This window comes from Punica granatum, chromosome 3 (assembly GCF_007655135.1).
Source record: "Punica granatum isolate Tunisia-2019 chromosome 3, ASM765513v2, whole genome shotgun sequence".
Taxonomy (NCBI): Eukaryota; Viridiplantae; Streptophyta; class Magnoliopsida; order Myrtales; family Lythraceae; genus Punica; species Punica granatum.
In genome coordinates this window covers 32,293,378-32,312,773 of record NC_045129.1, presented here as the reverse complement: position 1 = coordinate 32,312,773, position 19,396 = coordinate 32,293,378, and the positions used below count along the sequence as shown (strand labels likewise).

At 40.5% G+C, this 19,396-nt stretch overlaps 3 protein-coding genes and 1 pseudogene across 3 annotated transcripts; 1 reads left to right on the top strand and 3 right to left on the bottom strand.

Annotated features, from left to right (window-relative positions):
• The first annotated feature begins 990 nt into the window (after positions 1-990).
• Positions 991-1,692, top strand: LOC116202030. Its single transcript, XM_031533539.1, has 2 exons — positions 991-1,248; positions 1,344-1,692. Exons 1-2 carry the CDS (start codon positions 1,102-1,104, stop codon positions 1,530-1,532), a joined length of 336 nt encoding a protein of 111 aa, XP_031389399.1. The 5' UTR covers positions 991-1,101; the 3' UTR covers positions 1,533-1,692.
• A 74-nt stretch (positions 1,693-1,766) lies between these two features.
• Positions 1,767-3,973, bottom strand: LOC116202029 (uncharacterized protein At2g27730, mitochondrial). The gene is made up of 4 exons (XM_031533538.1): positions 3,817-3,973; positions 3,358-3,488; positions 2,823-2,861; positions 1,767-2,201 (listed from the first exon to the last, which is right to left on the bottom strand). Exons 2-4 carry the CDS (start codon positions 3,457-3,459, stop codon positions 1,986-1,988), a joined length of 357 nt encoding a protein of 118 aa, XP_031389398.1. The 5' UTR covers positions 3,460-3,488; positions 3,817-3,973; the 3' UTR covers positions 1,767-1,985.
• Positions 3,974-4,498: 525 nt separating this feature from the next.
• On the bottom strand, positions 4,499-10,571 carry LOC116200951 (protein transport protein SEC23). Its single transcript, XM_031531966.1, has 14 exons — positions 10,114-10,571; positions 9,829-9,891; positions 9,001-9,054; positions 8,726-8,898; positions 8,410-8,596; positions 7,539-7,684; positions 7,305-7,459; positions 7,007-7,088; positions 6,808-6,923; positions 6,605-6,703; positions 6,383-6,506; positions 5,691-5,968; positions 5,147-5,361; positions 4,499-5,055 (listed from the first exon to the last, which is right to left on the bottom strand). Exons 1-14 carry the CDS (start codon positions 10,439-10,441, stop codon positions 4,844-4,846), a joined length of 2,232 nt encoding a protein of 743 aa, XP_031387826.1. The 5' UTR covers positions 10,442-10,571; the 3' UTR covers positions 4,499-4,843.
• Positions 10,572-17,416: 6,845 nt separating this feature from the next.
• On the bottom strand, positions 17,417-19,151 carry LOC116200539 (annotated as a pseudogene).
• Between the last annotated feature and the right edge of the window lie 245 nt (positions 19,152-19,396).

Below are 19,396 nucleotides of genomic sequence, written 5' to 3'. Positions count from 1 at the left end.
GGGAGAGACACATACTTCTACGTCCTTGTATACTATTTCCAATCATTTGGAAGGGGAAAGGCCTACATATACGATGAGCAATGACGTCAAACTGTTATTCATGTCAAAAGAGACGGAAAGTTTAATGGACCGCGATGAAACCCTATACGTCGTGGAAATTAAATGATCTTTCTCCTCTCGATCTCCTAATTGACGACCTGCGCTGTTTCGCACATCACTAGCATGAGACAGTATCCAAGCACCGACTTTAGGTCGAAGCCAACGAAGGAAAATTATCGCAAGTCTAGGAAGTATGGTCGATTAGATGGCTATCGATACGAGAAAAAAATCAAAGAAAAAATGGAATGAAGCTACTAGATGTTCTTCTAAGGGACGGTTGGTTTCATTTGATTAGCCAATATTTATGCGCCTTACGTCTTCTTTATAGGTGAAAATATATATATATATATATATATATATAAAGCATTGGAGCTCAAAATTTTATGTGGTGTCGCTTTCATTCTACCATATGACTGCAGACTTTAATTAATTAATTAATTGATGACGAAGTAAACAGAGCAACGTCAGCACGTTTACGGTGATTGGATTTTTTTTATATATAAAATTTTAAATTTAAGTCTTATAAATAAGTAAAATTCATATTCTTAATGAGCTGCCATACTTCGAACTTTGAATTCACCAATGCTTACTAGATAGGACTTCAGAGAATAGGTAATACATACTTTAAAAATTAAAATAAAGTCCTGATTCGAATATTGTGTACAGATAAAATTTCATGCCGAAAAAATTTTATCCCTTAATGTATTGAAGTTTGCAAAAAAAAATAATAATAATAAAATTAAAATTAAAAAAAATTAAGATGAGTTTGATTCTCGTGCACGTGCCGAGGGAACAGAAGGGCTGTGCAGGGCAAGGCACGTAGGAACCACGTGGCAATTCGAGCAGAGCTCACCAGGTCTGCTTGTAAATCGGTCGGACTCATTAACTTTCCCCCGTCTAGTCTGTTTCCGCTTTTTCTTAGTTTTCTCTCAGAATCTTTGAACTCCCTGAAGAACTTTTGATCTGGTGGTGGAGGTACAACTTATTAGAAGGAAACCCTACATGGACAATCCGCCGGAGATAGACGGAGACGACACCTCAGAGGTCCTCGACGAGCCGTATCCAGCCCCGGTAACGAGCAATGTGCCCGAGGGTGACGTGGAAGTGAGCTCTCAACCCCCGGAGTTCATCACTTCTAGGCGAATCAAGGTAAACGATGGCTTGTGTTATTCTTACACAAGTTTATCTTTCTGGTTGCTACATAAACATTGAGTGCTTCCAGTTTCATGGTTTCGGTTCCTTAGGAAGCGCACGCAAGGCGGAAGGTTGACACAGACGGGAGGGAAAGGAAAGACGAGAAGGGAAGACAAGAGAAGGGCAACCGTATCATGGAAGGCATCCAGTCGACTATGTTAGTCTCAGTGGCTGTCGTCGTCGTGGTCGGACTGATAATTGCCAAAATTGCCATAGCCAGGAGAATCGTTGGATCCTGAACTGTTCTCCTTAGGTCTTTTGTGATGTAAATATCATGATAATGTCCGAGGTTTGGATAGTTAGCGCCTTAGGGGTGGCAGTGTAATTTCCAAAACATTTGATCGACCTGGACTTGGTCTGCCTCATCGTGTGAATAATACACACTAAATCCCTACCTAACTGAGTGTATCTTATGACCGATTCCTCGGAATTGTCCGCGGACACATCCATAGGAACTTGGAAATTTTCCCTGAACAAGTATTCCATTCTTTGATTGTTGTTATCATTTTCGGTAAAGTGAAAAAAGTGACAAGTGACAACAGAGTGTCATCGGAAAGCCATAGCAAGCTTAAAACTACTGGTAATAATTGGATTCAAGAGTAGCAATAGCTGGAAAGACTGGTTTATTCTCACTGGGATTGGAAGTGAAGTCCGCTCACAGTGCTCAAGTAGAGGATGACAGATCTCCATGTTCAGTCCTGTGCTTCTTCGGGCTGCTTCTTGCTTGCTTTGAGATACCATCCGATCGCACCGAGGGCCGTTATAGTACCGGCCAAGACCGCATAGTTCCTGTACTTATCGGTAGAGACTTTCTCGGTTGAGGCTCCTGATGCAGAGGAACCACTTGGTTTAGCATCAGTGACTGAACCACCTCCCGAGCTTCCTGGTGCTTCTTCCGGTTTTGGTCCCTGAAACAGAACAGACAGCACATGTTACTTCAATTGCTTCCAGATGTAGCCTCAAAAGAATCAGCATCGACGAGGAGTGGCCAATTCAAGTCTTCAGAGGCAGAAGGATATGTCTAATTGCCTATCCAGAGGACCAGAGCAAGCATACGGAGAGCTACATGGCCAGTGAAGTAGGTTAATTATGAATTGATTGAAGAGGGACGAGAGTCTAAATACAATGACACTCATTCCCGGACTCCAGACATACTAGAGCAAACGTGGTATTGTCCTATAATGTGCTGTAACACTCTTCAGCTCGTGAAACTTTCTGACAGTGCTCTAAAAAGGTTCTTGAACGTGCTCTTCGATGAATTTTGATGTTTGACGTCTAAACATAATAGCAAGAATGACCTCGGACCAGATGATCACCATACTCTGCCCTATTATTTCTCAAATACAGGATTTTTGCATGAAGTCAGGTCTGGCTTATATGTTCTGATATGCTCTAAGGCGACGTGTTATACAATGTTATATTTGAAACAAATGCAACTATAGACAGTGAAACCTCAGGGCATACAATATTTTCCCTATCGGGAGCTGGGGCTGAAGAATGATAGCACATTAATCTCAAACCCATCATACCTTGCGGGCAAGCTTCTCCAATTTTTCCTGCTCCATTTTCTGCAGCAACACATTTTACAGTTGATTCAGTGAAAGTGAAAACAGATCAATGTGCTCAAAAACGAAAACCCTTGAAAGTTCGAGTGGCAAGGCACTTATCAAAATTGAGGTCAGGCAGTCGGCGATGAGATTCATATATCACAAGCTCAATTTCACAAATGCTATTGTCAATGTCAGCTTTCCGTAAAACATATGAAAAATTTCGGCCAAGTTGATCAGCTGATCCCAATTGTACTACAACGGTGCTAACAAATGTAAAAGGAAATCGAATCTTGAATTCGAAACATTCTTGAAGATACTTAAACATAATAATCTCCATACCGAAACCAGAAGATAAATTTTCACAAGCACGATATTTTGAGTGAAGGTTTAATTTATATCCGAGTAGCCACGAAACCAAGAATCGCTGTATATGAACAAACTGACCCTCCACGTACCCAACCCTCAAAGGGCCGACTGAAAGCTTAGCGACGATAAAAACAGTGTCGTGATTTACCTTAATGTAGACATTTTCTGCAGCCTTTTCCTCCTCGCTGAGGACTTTTCCATTGCTAGAGAGCCTACGGGTAACATATCTCGCAGCAATTCTCATCGCCATTGTTACCGAGCCAAATTGTTACCAACTTCCTGTAAGCTCAGACAACAAACGGAGAGAAGATTAATTGGACTGATCTATAAGTGGAAGTGAAAATGATAATCTGTGGAATTTATCAGATCAATTGAAATAACCAATGCAGCTAGAACGTAAAAGAACCCTAATCTGAAGGAAACAAGTGAAGAGCCAAGCTCGCCAGCTGAACCTAGAGCGACGACCAACCCAAACCTAAACGCAGTTACTGACATCGATTCTCCCGGAACGCGAGAGCTGAATCAGATGGTATCACACCAGTGCTGAGCACTGATTGAGCATTCGACGAGAGAGCTTCAGCGTGAAGAAGAATGGAAGGTGACTTACCGTTTTCAGGATTTGTATGGAGCTTGAGAGAGAGAGAGAGAGAGAGAGCGAGCGATGGCTTCCTTCTCTTTGCTTGAGATAGCAGTCGGGTCAGGAGACAGAAATGAGAGAGGGAGAGCGTGCGGAGGAGAGATTGGCGTAGAAGAAGAAGAAGGAGGAGAGTATCAGAACTGGGCTGGATTGGGCCTAGAGGGGATCTGGGCTGGGCCCATTTGGAATATTATCATCTGGGGAGGGGAGTGCCGAGGGGGATTTGGAGTCCGGTTGAAGAAATGGATTTGTTCTTTGAGAGGGGATTCCAAGCCTAAAGACCGAAGAAATTGTCTTTGTTGTTCCTTGCCCTCCCTCACGGCAAGTCGGCAATCAATATGCCTGCCTGCCTCACGATAACCCGAAGAGGGGGCATATCGAACATGTAAAGACCGTTAACTATATTGAATCCATAGACCGCATCAAATTCACCTGAATAAGATATGTCATAGTCTTGATTGTTATTGATCGTGCCAATTAAAAGTCAGCCATGGAAATGCATACGCCTAATGGTTCTCCCATGGCATGATGCTCCTCGCCTAGCTTCTTGAGCAGCTGCACAAACGAATTGCATGATTGAGATTTCATATTTTGTCGAATAAATCGTATTCGTGTTATTGCTCAAGTCGGATACAAGTCCCGATACAGGAAGTTAGAAAGCGACTGTGGTTGTTTGATAAAGTCCTGGCGAATCTTGTCCTCATACAATTAAAGTGAAAATTCCTCGTACAAATACAGAGGCGATGTCTCGTACAAAAATGGCTAAGTTTCATCCCGCCCGCTGTAGTTTTGAACTATCAGTATATATATCCCCATAAAAGGAGCCTCTGAGTTTCAAGACAACAGCAGCCCACGCGAATCCTGATCAAAATGAATCACTGAGCTGTGGCACGGCATCAAGCCACTACACGCGCTTTTGCCCTTCTTTGATTTGGATTTGCGTCTTTTGAAACTTCATAGATACACCTAGAAAAATTCGTTCTCTGGCAATGTCCATCTATTTCATGTACTCCAATACACTCTGTGTGACTTCTTCGAGGAAGGAAACGAAGCCCATGACACTGGTGAAGCCACTTCCATCAACATCCTGTTCCTCAATTAGGTAGTTCTCGAAAGCCGTAGCATCGTCTTGCCCTCCCTGAATGAACATAAGTTTAGGAGTGATGCTTCTTTCCTGCTTCAGTTTGTTGATAGTAGTCCTCAATAAACCTGTAATCAAAGGAAAACAATGTGCGTGTCACAAAAGAGCAGAGCAGTAGAATTGGAAAATCTCAGAGGAAGAAGGACAAGAACAACTTACAATCATGAGGCGGAGGAAAAGGAAGTGAGGGGTCCGCGGTTGAAGAGTAGAATACTATTAGTGTCGTGAATGCGTCAAGGAAATATATTGGGCTTCCGCTGGTAATTAATGCGGCACGACTCAACGAGTGACGAGGATATGCTAGTGTGTCGGGAGTGGAGTACGATGTAAGTACTGGGTAAACAGCACAATGAAGAGAACTTGGCTCCAGTGCGCTGCATGGCAACAAGTTCCATGATATGATAACGGCTCAGTTTTATACAAGCAAAAGAGCTGGGCTTGCACAATAATAGCAAAATCTGATCCTTTGAAACTCATGTAAGTACAGAATAAACAGAAGCAACAGGACAGTCGAAAAGTGCAGGGATGTTGAAACATTCTATTACGATTTGACATAGCTGCCATTTTCCAAATCCAATTTTCTCTCAGAATACAACCATTCTTTCTTACATCACCTGATATAAGTAATACTTCCCTAAAGGATGGGTCTAATATTAATGAAATATGAAAATGAGCCCATTTTTCTTTTTTGAGCATTATGTACCTGAAAAGGCATTGCAGGTAGATCCTGCAATCGGGGTGAACTCCTTCCTCGTGGAAGCGGAGAAGAGGGTTTCGGAGCAGAGCGAAAACTAGGCGAGGTAAAGGTTGCAGTTGAGGACATTGCGAGAATGCAACATCAACCTGAGTAGTTAATGCATTTCCATTCTTATACTGGACAAGGTTGTACGCGTCATTGTATTGGGCCGTGAGGATAACTAGCCAATCATGTAGCAGCATCCTCCCTTCTCGAACCCCTTCCTCCAAAGATGCTTGTATGACCTGAAAATCCATAAAAGTCAAAATCAACTGTAAATTTGATGGAGAGGGAGGAGAAGCAAGGATGCACAAGCAACAACCAGATAGCAGCAGACCTAGCTTCTTGTTCCTTAAGTTTAATGAGGATTGTCGAATAAGATTAACACCTCCACCAAATTACCATCTACACAATTAACAGTATCAAGTATTCAGCAGTTCAAGGCAGCTATACTATAAAGATTCTTTTCATGAATGGAACCCTGACCAATTTTTAAGTCATCAAGACTGAATTCGCACGAACTGTCCCATCCAAATCTATAGTCAAAGCCCATCATTAAGCCACGTGATGTTAAAAGCAAGATTTAAGTCTCACATAGGACTTATGCCAGTCTGTCAAAGGAACATGCAACACCATTTGAGAAACTTCAGGATATGTACCTTGTGAACAAGTAGGCATAAAACCACTTCTGGATCCACACTATCATAAAGCTCGTTGATATTTTGAGAAGCAGTATATTGGATAGTCCGTATCCTTAGGCGTCTCTTGAGGAAGTACATGGACCTGAGCTTTAACTCGTAAGTGAAACTGAAAAGTACAACACAAGGTCCGCAAGTCTAACCTGGCCTCTATATAACTATGTTTAAGATGATTGATTGTACCTATTGTCAGAAATCTTTCCCTGCTCTGAAAGTTCTTCATGAGGAACAACGACCGTATACTGAAAGGCAATCTGTAGAACTGGAGGCTCTGATGTGTGTCTGAAACAGAACATTGACTTTTAAAGAAACAGTTTTTAGATCAACAGTATCATAAAAAATTGCCTGGGAAACTAACCTCAGTACTCTTTAAGTGGAGAACTTACCTGGAAAAACCCACATTGTTGGCAAAATCAAAGTCGTAAGCATATGTGGCATAAGAATCGCAACATATGATGTGCTGGACATTTTCATACTGCGGATCAGGAAAGAAATGACCAAACTGCAAAGAATTTGGAAAACTATTAGGATAGCGTCCATATAGTAATTACAGCATTAAAAAAAGGAATAAAGAGGAATCCTCACAGAGTGGCCAGGTTTAAATTCTGAAGATGTTCTCAAACGCAAAATGCAACCAAAAGCATATGGTCTACTCAGCATCCGATACCTGCAAAAAATCATTATTTACATTCATTCGGAAATTAAAAAATCATGAAAAGGATACTAAAAACAACAAATCAGGGAAACTTACTCCTAAATGATAAATCAGATAATTTAATTCCACTCTCTTCTTAAATTTTGATGAAAAACCAGGACGTTTCAAAATATTTCTATAAGGACAAGTACTATTTCTGAGTAAATTTCTAAAGCAATCAATACTCACATGTCTTGAGGTAGTGTCGAATCATCAGTGTTTGAATATAGGAAAAGAGATCCTCCGCTATCAATGCTAAGAAATTTTAAGGACGCCAAATCTGTATATTCATTTGTCACAGCAAATATGTCTACACAAACACCTGCTTGAACAGCAACAGCAGCCTGTAAAACATATATTAGTATTCCAGTTTCACATAGCATGAAGAGGCTGTACTGATGGAAATAGAAGCACTCTTATTACCAGCTCTTTGTAAAATGGTGTCTGCTCAGGGAGTAAAGCACGGTCTGCATCCTCTCCTTTACTGGCATATTGCTCACCATACCGTCTTGTATCAAGCTGCCCAGCTCCAAAATCAGGAGGACCAGATAGAAAGGCAAAGACTCTGGCTGCATTGATCAAAAAATTATGCTGATGCTGGAAGAGAGCATCAAAGCAAACAGGAAGCAATAGAAACCATTCTATATAGTCACAGCAATTACAAGATAAGATGCATCGGATCTAAAAATGAGTGGGTCTTTCGTTTTCTCATCTTACTATATTAAATTGCTGGTGATACCAGCCCTTTGGAGGGCTATGGCAGTCAAATGATCCTTGAAGTTGCTTTCACTGTTAGGCCAGTATCATTGGAAAATCTTCACAAAGAAGGATGAAAGAAGTATTTCATTGATATGTGTTGTCTGGGAGAAAAATCCAGGAAAAAAGGATCATTTTTGTCTGTACACTGCGGAGGCAAATGTGGCAGGAATGGTGCTTCACTTGCTTTTATTCGTTGGTATATCCTTGCAACACAGCACATAGTAGTTGAGTCTTTGTCTTGCTTGGATATTGAAATACTATCCAAGCCACAGAATACTCAGTTGGGACATGACAATGCTACCAGATCTGATTAAATGAAGACAATTTTGACATAGTGGAGCAGGAGATGAATTAACAAAATTTTTCAAGCACTAGGTGAAAGATAATATATTACTCCATCTTGATCATGCTATCAGAGATTCGGGGCCACTGTTTCGACGTCTGGTTTTGTCACTCTATTTTCTCCCATAACTTTCTCGCTGAAAGTATCTCTAGCATGCCATGGACATAATTAAACGTCAAGAGCATTGCTTACCTAATGCAAATGTATTCCCATACTCTGAACCAAGATAGTTGAAAAGAGATTCCATTGCCACCCCAAAACCACGCCCACCCATCAAAACACCATCAATTGCTTGACCACCTCCTGGAGGCCTTTCCCAAGAAGTAGTCGGCCTTAACATTTCTAGTGCAGATGCAATTCTGTCCTTACAGGTGTCCACCTACAATTAAAATAGTCATTTAAATACCCCTAAAATTATTAATAAGACTCTGAGTGAGCATACAATTCATGAAAGTTGGGTGGATTAATCAAAATGAAAAGGGAAGATGCAAATCCAAAGGGAACATACTGGCGCTAGGAACTGTAACAATGGCATGACATCTTCAAGCTCCATAGTTAGAGTACCGTCAGTTTCTGGAGGAATGAAAACATTTTTCACCACCGGCACGGGGCCTTGAACATCGTAAAGGCCAATCTTGTGGCTGAAGGTAGCAAGGCCAAAAAGTGAACCAGGACCAAGAGCTGCAAGCAAAAGCTCAATGTAAGAATAGTTAAGCACTCAATAAGTCTGATAGCCATGGAACTCTGGCAAGACTGAAACATTTCCAATGGATGTACTCAAACCTTCGAGAGCTGCTAGCAGGGCACTCTTAGTCAGTTCCAAAAACTCCTCTGAAGCTGTAGGAAACAATAAGAGACAATCAATTTATATAAAAGAAACATTTAGTACAGTCATATGACTAAATATATTGTACTACCATCATTAGCTTAGACACCTACCAAAAAAGCATCCTATGATGCTACGGGTGGCAGTAGGGCATCAAAATAAAAGATCAGCAGATTTGCATTTATTCAAGTAACAAACCGATACAACTACAAACTTCAAATGGTTACACGATTTCGTTGAACATTATAACAGCAGGAATTATCATAGTGATTACGACTTTCAATTTCATACCAAGAGATATAAAATTATGTTTCGCTCGAGATAATCATAATGAAAGAGAAATTGTAAGTTTCACCTTTAAAATCACGGCACAAGAAGCAGGCCAAGCTTAAGTAGGATAACAAGGGCTCTAACATTTAGAAGACAACTATGAAGAGAAAATCATACTCATCACAAGCTGTCTTTACTGGTTATCCACTAAATCAATGTAGCTCGAGAGCTTGATCCGAGAAGAAAAATTTTCTTGTTACGACTTTTTGATTAACTGAAAGTGGACCCTTGCTCTCTGATATACAACAGTTGCGCATCGTGAAAAGAGAAAAAAAAATCATTTTATCTAGCACGAATCCATGAAATTAAAAGGATGCAGCAAAGAAAGCGACTGCGTGCTGCTTTCTTGGGTCGCATTCTACATAGATGCTTATGCAGCAATGCACGCAGATCAATCTCCGCAAATCAATGGAAGCTGAATATTGCGTACAATAATTTGGCGAAGAAAATCTTACAAGACAAATCAATAGCGGCAACATAGACTGGTCGAGCTTGAATTGCCTCTTCTGATCCTTCAGCTGCAGCACCAAAACAACAGCGAGACTTTGTTAGACTGATACAATTTACAATTATGAACAATTATGGATCCTAACTGTGAAAGCCGAATGCTTAGGATACAACTCCATTGATGACTGATCAAAGAGCGCAACTGCAACTAAGTTCCGACTGAATCTGAGTTCGCGGGCTGCTCAATTTCCCGGTAATGTCTCGCAATTCAATCGAGAATGGAGCTCACTCACCAGGCAGCTCGAGATCAATGAACGAGGACATCATCTCGGGGCACGACTGCGGGAGGGAGTAGCGAGCGATGGCCTGGGAGGAGAGACCGTTGAGAGTGCCGCAGAGGGAACATGTCCACGCCCACTGGTCGAGCTCGCAATAGGTGTTGAAGTAGGCCCAGCAGTTCTCGCAGCGGGGCAGCAGGTTACCGTCCGATCCGTACGCCGGCGCCCTGCCGGTCTCATCCTTGGAGGCGAACGGCGTCACGGTGATCCCCCACGGTATGCCCGAATTCTCCTGCGCGTCCGAGTCGATCGGGAACCTGGACACCGTGGCTCGAACCGCCATCGGAGATTCCGCAGAGAGTCTACCGTTTCTTCCTGGTTTTGCCGGAAACAGACGGCGGAGGATTGGAAATGGCGTGAAAGCTGAGGATCGGCCGGACGAAAGGCTTCGGCCGACGTTTGCTGCTGAGAGTTGCTCTTCTCTCTGCTCTGACTGCTGAGGTCAGCCAACGTGTGACTTAGATCAACCAATGATGTTGGGCCACGTCATGTCCGAAGCTTAGTCGGCGCCACCTGTGCTCCTGAAAATCAAAAGGCGACACGTCGCCACTGAGGTACACGTCAGTCAGCTCTATGGTTTAATTTTTATCATTGGAACTCATATTATTTATTTCATTTTCCTATCATGTTGCACTAATTTCACGAGTCCTTTTTTTTGTTTTAAATCAGAATCAGTATTGTGCTTCTATTAATAACTCCAGCACACCAACTAGCTTGATCGAGCCTGAAAGCCTGAGCTTGAACTCGGCTCATCAGACAAATCAAAGGCTTGGGCTCGGCTTGTGTGAGGCTTGGTCAATTAGCCAAGTTCAATAGAAAAATCGGGCTAAGCTTGGCTCAAACTTAGGTTTGAGCTCGGATTCGTTTAGGCTTGAAAAAAGAAGAAGAATAAACTAAATTATAAAACAACAATATCATGCAAAATATAATTCAAAAATTCCAATTTCAACTTGATAGTACTCAAATTCGAATCAGACGGAGTTTAATTAAAATAGATGATGATGATGATGATGATGATGATGATGATGATAATAATAATAATAATAAAAGTTCGTTTAGGTTAGTTAGCATCGCGAGTCGAATACTATTAAGCCCGAGTCGGCTCGTTTAATTGGCAAACTCAAGCCCAAGCCGACCTCGAGCTTAATAAGAGCGAGCCGAACTTGAGCTTTGTTTAGCCGAGGCCAAACCGTTCGTGAATAATTTCATCTCATTTATACCCCTAGCTAACACCAGCAAGCGCACTATGCATATCCTATCCTTTTGTATCCTTGCAGTAACTTGCAGAGGAGATAACATCAGCTACTATTGCATTCAAAAGGATCCCAAATCTGCGATCATTGTCAAACAGCTGCATTCACGAGTCTCATTTTATTTAAAACTAAATAATACAAATAACCATAATAATAATTTTTAAATATATATATGGAGAGTTGTATCCCCTATAATAAATAGGGTTAGAAAAATAAATATCAAGATTATATATGGTAACAAATGTAGATGTCTAAATAAAAATAAGAATTAGGGTTAAACAATCATTTATAGCAAAAATAGGGAAAATTCTTTCATTAAATGCATTAAATAATAAAACAACTTGTTAATTATTCTTAGTCATTGTTAGTAAGGAAAAATTGTATATTTATTTATAATAATGGATTTATAAAAGTTCTAACATTTTTTAATAATATAAAATATAAATCGGGTAATAAAATCTAGAGAATGTTAAATATATATATTATGAAGGACATATAATTAGACTTCTCCATTCATCTATATGAGAAGTGTAAAAGTATATATTAATTTTCAATTTTTGTTCCTATAAAAAATATATTTTATTTAATTAACTCGTACAAAGCACAGGCAAACAACCAATCTAACCAATCTACATATAGTTGTAACCAAAGCATTAAATAGGTATAGAAAAGAAAATATCAAAATAATATAGTGATAAAGTGGTAAAATCATTACTAATTCATATGTTAATATACTATATATTACAAAGAAAATATTAAAAATTGTATGGAAATTATTTCAATCACTTATTATCATTTACTAAACAAATGAAAAATATATTCGTCAGTTTAAGAAAATAACCAATTCATTAATAGGTTAAAAATGTCAAAATAATATAGGGGTAAAATGGTAAAAACTTACTTATCAGCACCTAATTTCGGTCCATCGGCTCCGAGGAGGGCAAAATTGTCATTGCCTAATTTATTACCTTTTCTTAAAAAAAAAAAGGGTCAAGTCGGTCAGAACCGATCAGAGCCGGTCCGACCGATGGGATGGATGGGCAGGGTCGGTCAGGTTTGATCTGACCGACCGTTGCACCACCCAAAAAAAAAAAGGGAAAAGTCAAACACAGTTTGACTTTCCCTGTTCTTCTTCTTCCCGCAGCTCCCGGATTCCCCTCAACGGCCGGAAGTTAATTGTCGGCTGATTCTTCGGAAATGGGGAGGATTTTCCTCAACGGCCGAAGCTCTCTCTCTCTCTCTCTCTCTCGGGATTTTTAAAAAGGGGAATCGGCGGCTTAGCAATGTGGGGGATTCGGAACTCACAGGAAAGAAAAAATCCCAAAGCTCATCAATTCTCTTCAGAAAAAAGAAACCCGGAGCTCGAAGCTTGAACGGCCGGAACTCGAAGAAAACCTCGGCTCCCTCGGCCCAACTCCCAGCCAAGCCCGTAGCTCCTCCCCGGCTCTCTCTCTTCCGTCCCTCGCACGCAGCTCATCCCTGGCGCCGACACCATCACCCGACCCGGATTCTTCCGAGGCTTGGCCACCCCTCTCCTTCTCCATTTTTTTCGTTTTTTTTTAATCGGGTCCAAATCCCCTTTGTCCAGATCCCGTGGCCCAACAGCCACCCCCAGCGATGGTCTAGTCCAGCGGTAGCGGCCCGGTCCATCAGCATCCAGCCCGGCCCAGTCCAATCGCCCAGCCCGGTCCTTCAGCAGCCCAGCCCGACTCAGCAGGGATCCAGCTTGGCCCAACCCAGCAGGGATCCAGCCCGGCCCAACCCAGCGACAGCCCGTTAGCGTCAGCCCAGATCGACGTTAGCGTCAGCCCAGATCGACCCAATCCAAAGCCCAGCCTAGTTCGGCCCAACCCAGTCCGGCCCAATCATCCCTCTGCAGCCCAACTGCCCGGCGTTTTTTTTATTTTTATTTTTATTTACAAATCATCCATCAACTTCCCGAACTAGGTAAATCCTCTACTTAGTGGCATGTTTAGGGCTCTATTTCTGAATGTTTATGTTTGCTTGGATGAATATGATGTGAAATGAGTGTTCTTGGGTCGCGTGGGTGATCGGATTTGTCCCGAACTCGATTTTACGAACTTTCTATTTTGTCACATTTCAGTCCAGAGGACGTATTTTATTTTTTTCAGATCTGCCCTGAACTTCAAAAAATTCTTGTCAATCAAGTCTCAGTCATTTTACTATTTTCCAATCAGTCGTGAAATTCCCATAATTTTTTTTTAAGCATCCCTAGGAACTTTTTAAGTTGTTTCAGTTTAGTCCTGGGGAAATTTTTTTTTTTGCTTTGTTTTCAGATCTGTCCCGATTTTAAAAATTCATTTCAAATAAGTCCTAAGACATTTTCGGTAATTTTTTTACATTCCCCATTTTTAGAATTTTCAAATCAGTCCCCAATGTTTTAGAATTTTTAGATCAGCCCCCAATTTTTTTAGAATTTTCAAATTAGTCCCCATTTTTTCAGAATTTTCAAATCAATCCCTGCTCTTTTAAAATCATTCAATTCAGTCCCTTGGACATTTTTTAAAATATCCGGCCCTTTTCTACTTAGATCACCCACCGACAATGTATGTGCCTCATTAAATATTTCATTTTTGTAATTATGTGACCATGTCGGAAATTAGGGTTTATCAGGCGGTCAACTAATGGTTATCTCGACGGCTCGAAATCCGTAGACTAAAGCATTCGGAAAGTTTTTTAATTAACCTAAAATTCTACACACGGGATAACCGGGACGTTAAATTTGGCTAAATTAAATCACTTCATTTCTTTAATTGGGTTGCACAAATTGATTAATAATTTGTAATCGTGTCGACAGTTCAAGAACTGTTAGTCATGCCCTTTTCAAAATTCACAATTTCAAAAGCGCCGAGATACGTACAACGTAATCTTGATTTTCATGCACACACATATTTACCGATTTAAGGGCATGATTACCGGTTCTTGTTCTGCCGTGACCCTAGCGTAGGTTTGTGCATAGAATTGGTCAAAACATGGAAAAATAAATTAATCATAAACTCAGCTTAAATCAAACATGGGCAATAGTCAATTAGAGGGTTAGGTTTTTGGGTTTTAGGTGAAAATACTTTTAATCTGTAAAAGCCATATTGTCACGATACAGAATAATCTAAAAACAACCCACACATTCGAGACTTGACTATGGATATCACGTCTGTTGGGTCCGTTAAAATAATGCCAAATGCTACATACCCTATCCATCATCCTATTCGTTTACTTTAGGGTAGGATTTGTATGTCAAGATACCCCGGATAATAATTGATTAACTCACGTAAATTCGACAATAACAAAATCTCATTGTTTGTTTATTTACACTTACTTATTACATTTTTACACTTATTTGTTATGCGGGTCGAGCCCGATCCTTTAGGATACGATTCACTGGGTCCAATGCCCATAACCTTCGATCACAGGGTCCAATGCCCCCATACACCGAGTGCGCATTTAATTTAATTCCCGGTCTTTTCCAAAATCATACGGTGAGCATGAGTGAAATAACGACCAAACGTGAACCGACCGGGATTCAGTCATTGTAATTTATCTTTTATTTGAGAGAACAATGTAAGGGTTTTATAATGCATATTTATTCATGTAATAATCCCGGTCGGAGAGTGGACGGCTCAAGTATATATTAATTTTCAATTTTTGCTCCTATAAAAAATATATTTTATTTAATTAACTCGTACAAAGCACAGGCAAACAACCAATCTAACCAATCTACATATAGTTGTAACCAAAGCATTAAATAGGTATAGAAAAGAAAATATCAAAATAATATAGTGATAAAGTGGTAAAATCATTACTAATTCATATGTTAATATACTATATATTACAAAGAAAATATTAAAAATTGTATGGAAATTATTTCAATCACTTATTATCATTTACTAAACAAATGAAAAATATATTCGTCAGTTTAAGAAAATAACCAATTCATTAATAGGTTAAAAATGTCAAAATAATATAGGGGTAAAATGGTAAAAACTTACTAATTCATATGTTAATATACTATATATTATATATATTATAAAGAAATATTCAAAAATATATAAAAAATATTTCAATAACTTATTATTATATAGTTAACAAATAAATATCTTTTTAAGAAAATAAATAATCATTTATTCTTATATAAACTTAAAATTAATTTAACAATTAAGCATTATAACTAATCTCATAAAAGGTTTATTAAGTAAAATCCCATTCACCACCAGCATGAGTGGTCTAGTGGTTAAGCTTCAAGCGCTCTACTTGAACATCACGAGTTCGAATCACGTAGATCTCAGCTCGCCACTATGTGGGTGTATTATGGAATGGCGGTGGCCGACTCATAATGCTTGATCCAGTGGGCCTCAACTTAATTCACTAGTGTGCTGGTGGGGCTGCGGTGACCAAGTTGGGCTAAGTCTCAGCGAGCTATGGCAAAAGAAACATTCCGTGGCGGATAGGTTCCCTTAGTTGGGGCAGCCACAGCGGGCTAATAACCCGACCTAGCCTTTTATTCAGCGAAAAAAAAAAGTAAAATCCCATTCAAGTCACTTGATCATTTTATCTAAAAGTGTTAAAATTGTAAAACTTAATATATGGAATATCAATCAAAACAAAAGCACACAATCAAATAATGAAGTTTAAAAGTTTTAATAGACTCTAAGGTTCTTATTCTTTCATGAAATAAAAGTAACGATCTCATCTAAAAGTATTCAAATTTTAGATTAATTTTTCTTAGATTAATTTGATAATTGCAATGATGTATATATTTGCATGAATTCCTTACTTAATAACTTTTTTTATGTATATTTAATATATATTCTTCTATTACAAATTTGAATTTATTGCATAACTTTTAACATGTTAGTATAAATTATAAATTCAAACCAATTATTATTTTTATATTTAAACTTTTTATAATACAATTATGTTTTTCTGTAAAATCCGTGCATGCACGGGTCCGTCCAATGAACTAGTGACAGTAATAATGTGAGGTCAGGTGCACGGCTATGTCATTTTGTGCAAATTAGATATAACGTCCTTTTTTCGGTTACAAGGGAGGCCCATGAGTTTAGTACATTGAAATAGAAATATGAAATATCTAATAAAGGGGCACGGGTAGTCTCACTGGGTATCGAACCTTAGATATAACGTCCTTTGAACTATGGCAATTATATACTTCAAACGATATACCAATTTATATTGTCCGATTGACTAGGTAAGAAAAGACACGAAAATTTGATTTGTAGCTAAGATTCGAGAGCAGAGATGTTCTTCGCTTGGAATCGTACAAGAGAGTTCATCGCCAATGCTTATGCACGACGGAAGATACTTCTTCCATCATATACTTCTTGTAAGCAGTCTTCTCGTGGTGGCCGCTCGACCAAGGGACGACACAGGCCTGACAAGAACCAAGGCTGCCGGTGTCGCCCTTATTAGTAACTTGTTCGCAGTATGGTTTCTATTATCCCACCTAATTGGTTCAATCCAAAACCTCTTCGAGAATCGCCTGCCAACCAATATATAACACCAACAGCATCATTATATGTCTGCTCAAGTAAGGGTGTCTATATGGTCACTACGGCTTCAATCTGCTTTCCCTATGCCGATCCTACAGTAGTGCTTCCAGTCTGCTTTCTCTATGCCGATCCTTCAGCATCAATCCTTACTCTCGGATGTCTAGCTGGTGGTGATATTTAAATGTAAATATGTGCATGTAGAAGGCTTTGGGTTCAATTTCGGAGTGCAAAACATAAGATTATGAGAAGACCACGATGTGACAAGGCCCCTGAAATCACAAAAGAGGAAGTGCAGAGGCAACATAACATGGAATAGCAACGTACTTGGAACACTTGGGGACTAACCTGGCCTAATAAAATAATGTTTGAGAAGCTCGGCTTTCTAACAAAATGCGATAAAACTTGAAATTATTACCCTTTCGAATTTAATCATATATATCCCTAACGTTGAATACCGAAATGAAAGAGGCGGCAGCAACAGAGAACTGGTAAAATCCCGTATTTCCTACAAAGGAGCTTCCTGAAAGAGGCTGCAAGGTTAGGGATCCCTAAGTTAAGTTGAAGCCAAAGGCTCGTTAATGAATCCCTCTTTGCGGCCTTCGAATCCAGGCCTCAAGAGCTTCTTCTCCCGCTTAGCGATCTTTCGCATCTTCTTCTCACGGGGACCTCCGTGCTACATTCTCTGACCTCTTTTGCTGCCTCTCTGCCTTCACCTTCGGCCGAGCCTCGACCCTATCCTTCCACTTCTCAGCATTTTTCTAGTGCCTCTTCTTCTCCTTCTGAATGCTCTGCTTCAGCAGCTTCGGGTCATTGCGGGCCTTAATCCCCGCAGCCCTGCTTGTTGCCGCCTTCCGTGAATGCTTCTTCGAGACCATTTCCCCCTTCACTGGATACTTCTTCACTTCCTAGAGTTTCCTTTCCTCGCCCTCTCAAGCTCCTTTTCCTTCGAGAGCTTCTTCCTCTTCTTCGTGCTCTCCTCCTCGTTCCCAAGCTTGGCTTGGCTAAAAGAAAAGCTCCTTTGAAGCCTTTTCTAAGTCTTTGTTCACCTTCCTATCTCCTCCATCACTAGTCGAGGGTTCTACTTTAGCATCTCTCTTCCGCTTCTTCCCCTGCTCGACCTTCTTGGTCTTTCTTTTGATCTTATCGGGATTTGTCATGTAGCCGTTGCTGGAGCTCTTCATATGCCACTTTACGTTCCTCACCTTCCATACCGGATACCGTAAGCTTGGTATCCACTTCATCTTCTTTGTCACTCCTATCGTCCACTTTCTCTTTCTCCAAGCTCTGCATTAACAAGTCAACAGTTGTAGCGGAAGATTTCTCGGAATCTAGCCGGTCTCTTCTGGCTTTCTTAACTTTTTTTCTCGACTCTTTCTTCACCGATTCCTTCTGGGCCTTACTGCCATGGAACCACAGTCTCTCCTTGCCATCATTGGGCAGGTAAAACTTTGCGGGGATGAGCTGGATTAACTTGTCGAAAAACAGAGAATGCTTATGGATTACGAGGGAGCCTGTGTCGTTGAGCCATTGTCCTCATCATCTTCGTCATCGGTGATGTACACTACAATCTATTCTGGGACCGATGACATAACATTCTAGTCTAGGACGGGATCCTCCGTGGGGGAACTACTATTGTTGGCCTTGTCATCTGTTCGTGCTTCGATCTCCTGACCCTTGGAAGGAACGCCATACAACAGTTTCAGTATCCCAACCCAGTTCAATATCCCAACCCAAGAAAACGTAGCTAGGTGGGAGTCCAACTTTAACGTGCCAGCTTCCAGCATGCCGTAGTATTGGTAGAATGGACATGAGGGCCTGCAACAATCCTTTCCAATGGTCCCAAGCTCCGAGAAGAAGCTCTTGTGTTAGTCCCAGAAAATCGATTTCAAAGAACGATTCCGATTCTTCTGCTTGGAACCTTTGGTATGATCCAAAATAGGCCTTTTGATCTTTGGTCTTTAAAACACTGAAGAATGGTTATAGTATTGGTTTCCTGTGCCATGACTACTTTCTCCATCGTGGTCGGAGATGCATAAAATCTCCGGGTAATCAAGTGGCTTGGTCCCATCAACATCCACGGAGCATTCTTTGTCGAAATCAAAGTCATCCGGAGGTTGAGATTGTGGTTTATCCATTCTATCTTTGGCCCTTGGAACAGCGCCAAAATGCTTGTAACTTTTGTTTCCCTTTGTTGTTGCCGCATCTCAGCCGCCATCTTCGTTATCATAGGGTATCCATATGATATGGGGGCGAGCGGGAGACTTGGTGCCATCAGCAACGCCATGGAGAAACAGAGCAGAAAATCAGACTCGTCCCGACGAATATCAGTCTCGCCGCACCTCTGCTTGGGATCGTCGTGTTAGGGGGAATACTCGAGTGCAGTCGCTTCAAGCAGTGAGTGATCGTCTCCAATGACGACGAATGAGAGAGAACACAGGTGGGAGTGATCAAATAGATTAA

Excerpts from the sequence above, each read along its gene's own strand:
- LOC116202030 (XM_031533539.1), top strand. The coding sequence starts at position 1,102 with ATGGACAATCCGCCGGAGATAGACGGAGACGACACCTCAGAGGTCCTC. Across the intron at positions 1,249-1,343 it reads TCACTTCTAGGCGAATCAAG|GAAGCGCACGCAAGGCGGAA; the intron begins GTAAACGATGGC and ends TCGGTTCCTTAG.
- LOC116202029 (XM_031533538.1), bottom strand. The coding sequence starts at position 3,459 with ATGGCGATGAGAATTGCTGCGAGATATGTTACCCGTAGGCTCTCTAGC. Across the intron at positions 2,862-3,357 it reads CAGAAAATGTCTACATTAAG|AAAATGGAGCAGGAAAAATT; the intron begins GTAAATCACGAC and ends GTGTTGCTGCAG. Across the intron at positions 2,202-2,822 it reads TGGAGAAGCTTGCCCGCAAG|GGACCAAAACCGGAAGAAGC; the intron begins GTATGATGGGTT and ends GTTCTGTTTCAG.
- LOC116200951 (XM_031531966.1), bottom strand. The coding sequence starts at position 10,441 with ATGGCGGTTCGAGCCACGGTGTCCAGGTTCCCGATCGACTCGGACGCG. Across the intron at positions 9,055-9,828 it reads TGCCGCTATTGATTTGTCTT|CTTCAGAGGAGTTTTTGGAA; the intron begins GTAAGATTTTCT and ends TGTTTCCTACAG. Across the intron at positions 5,969-6,382 it reads TATGCCTACTTGTTCACAAG|GTCATACAAGCATCTTTGGA; the intron begins GTACATATCCTG and ends ATGGATTTTCAG.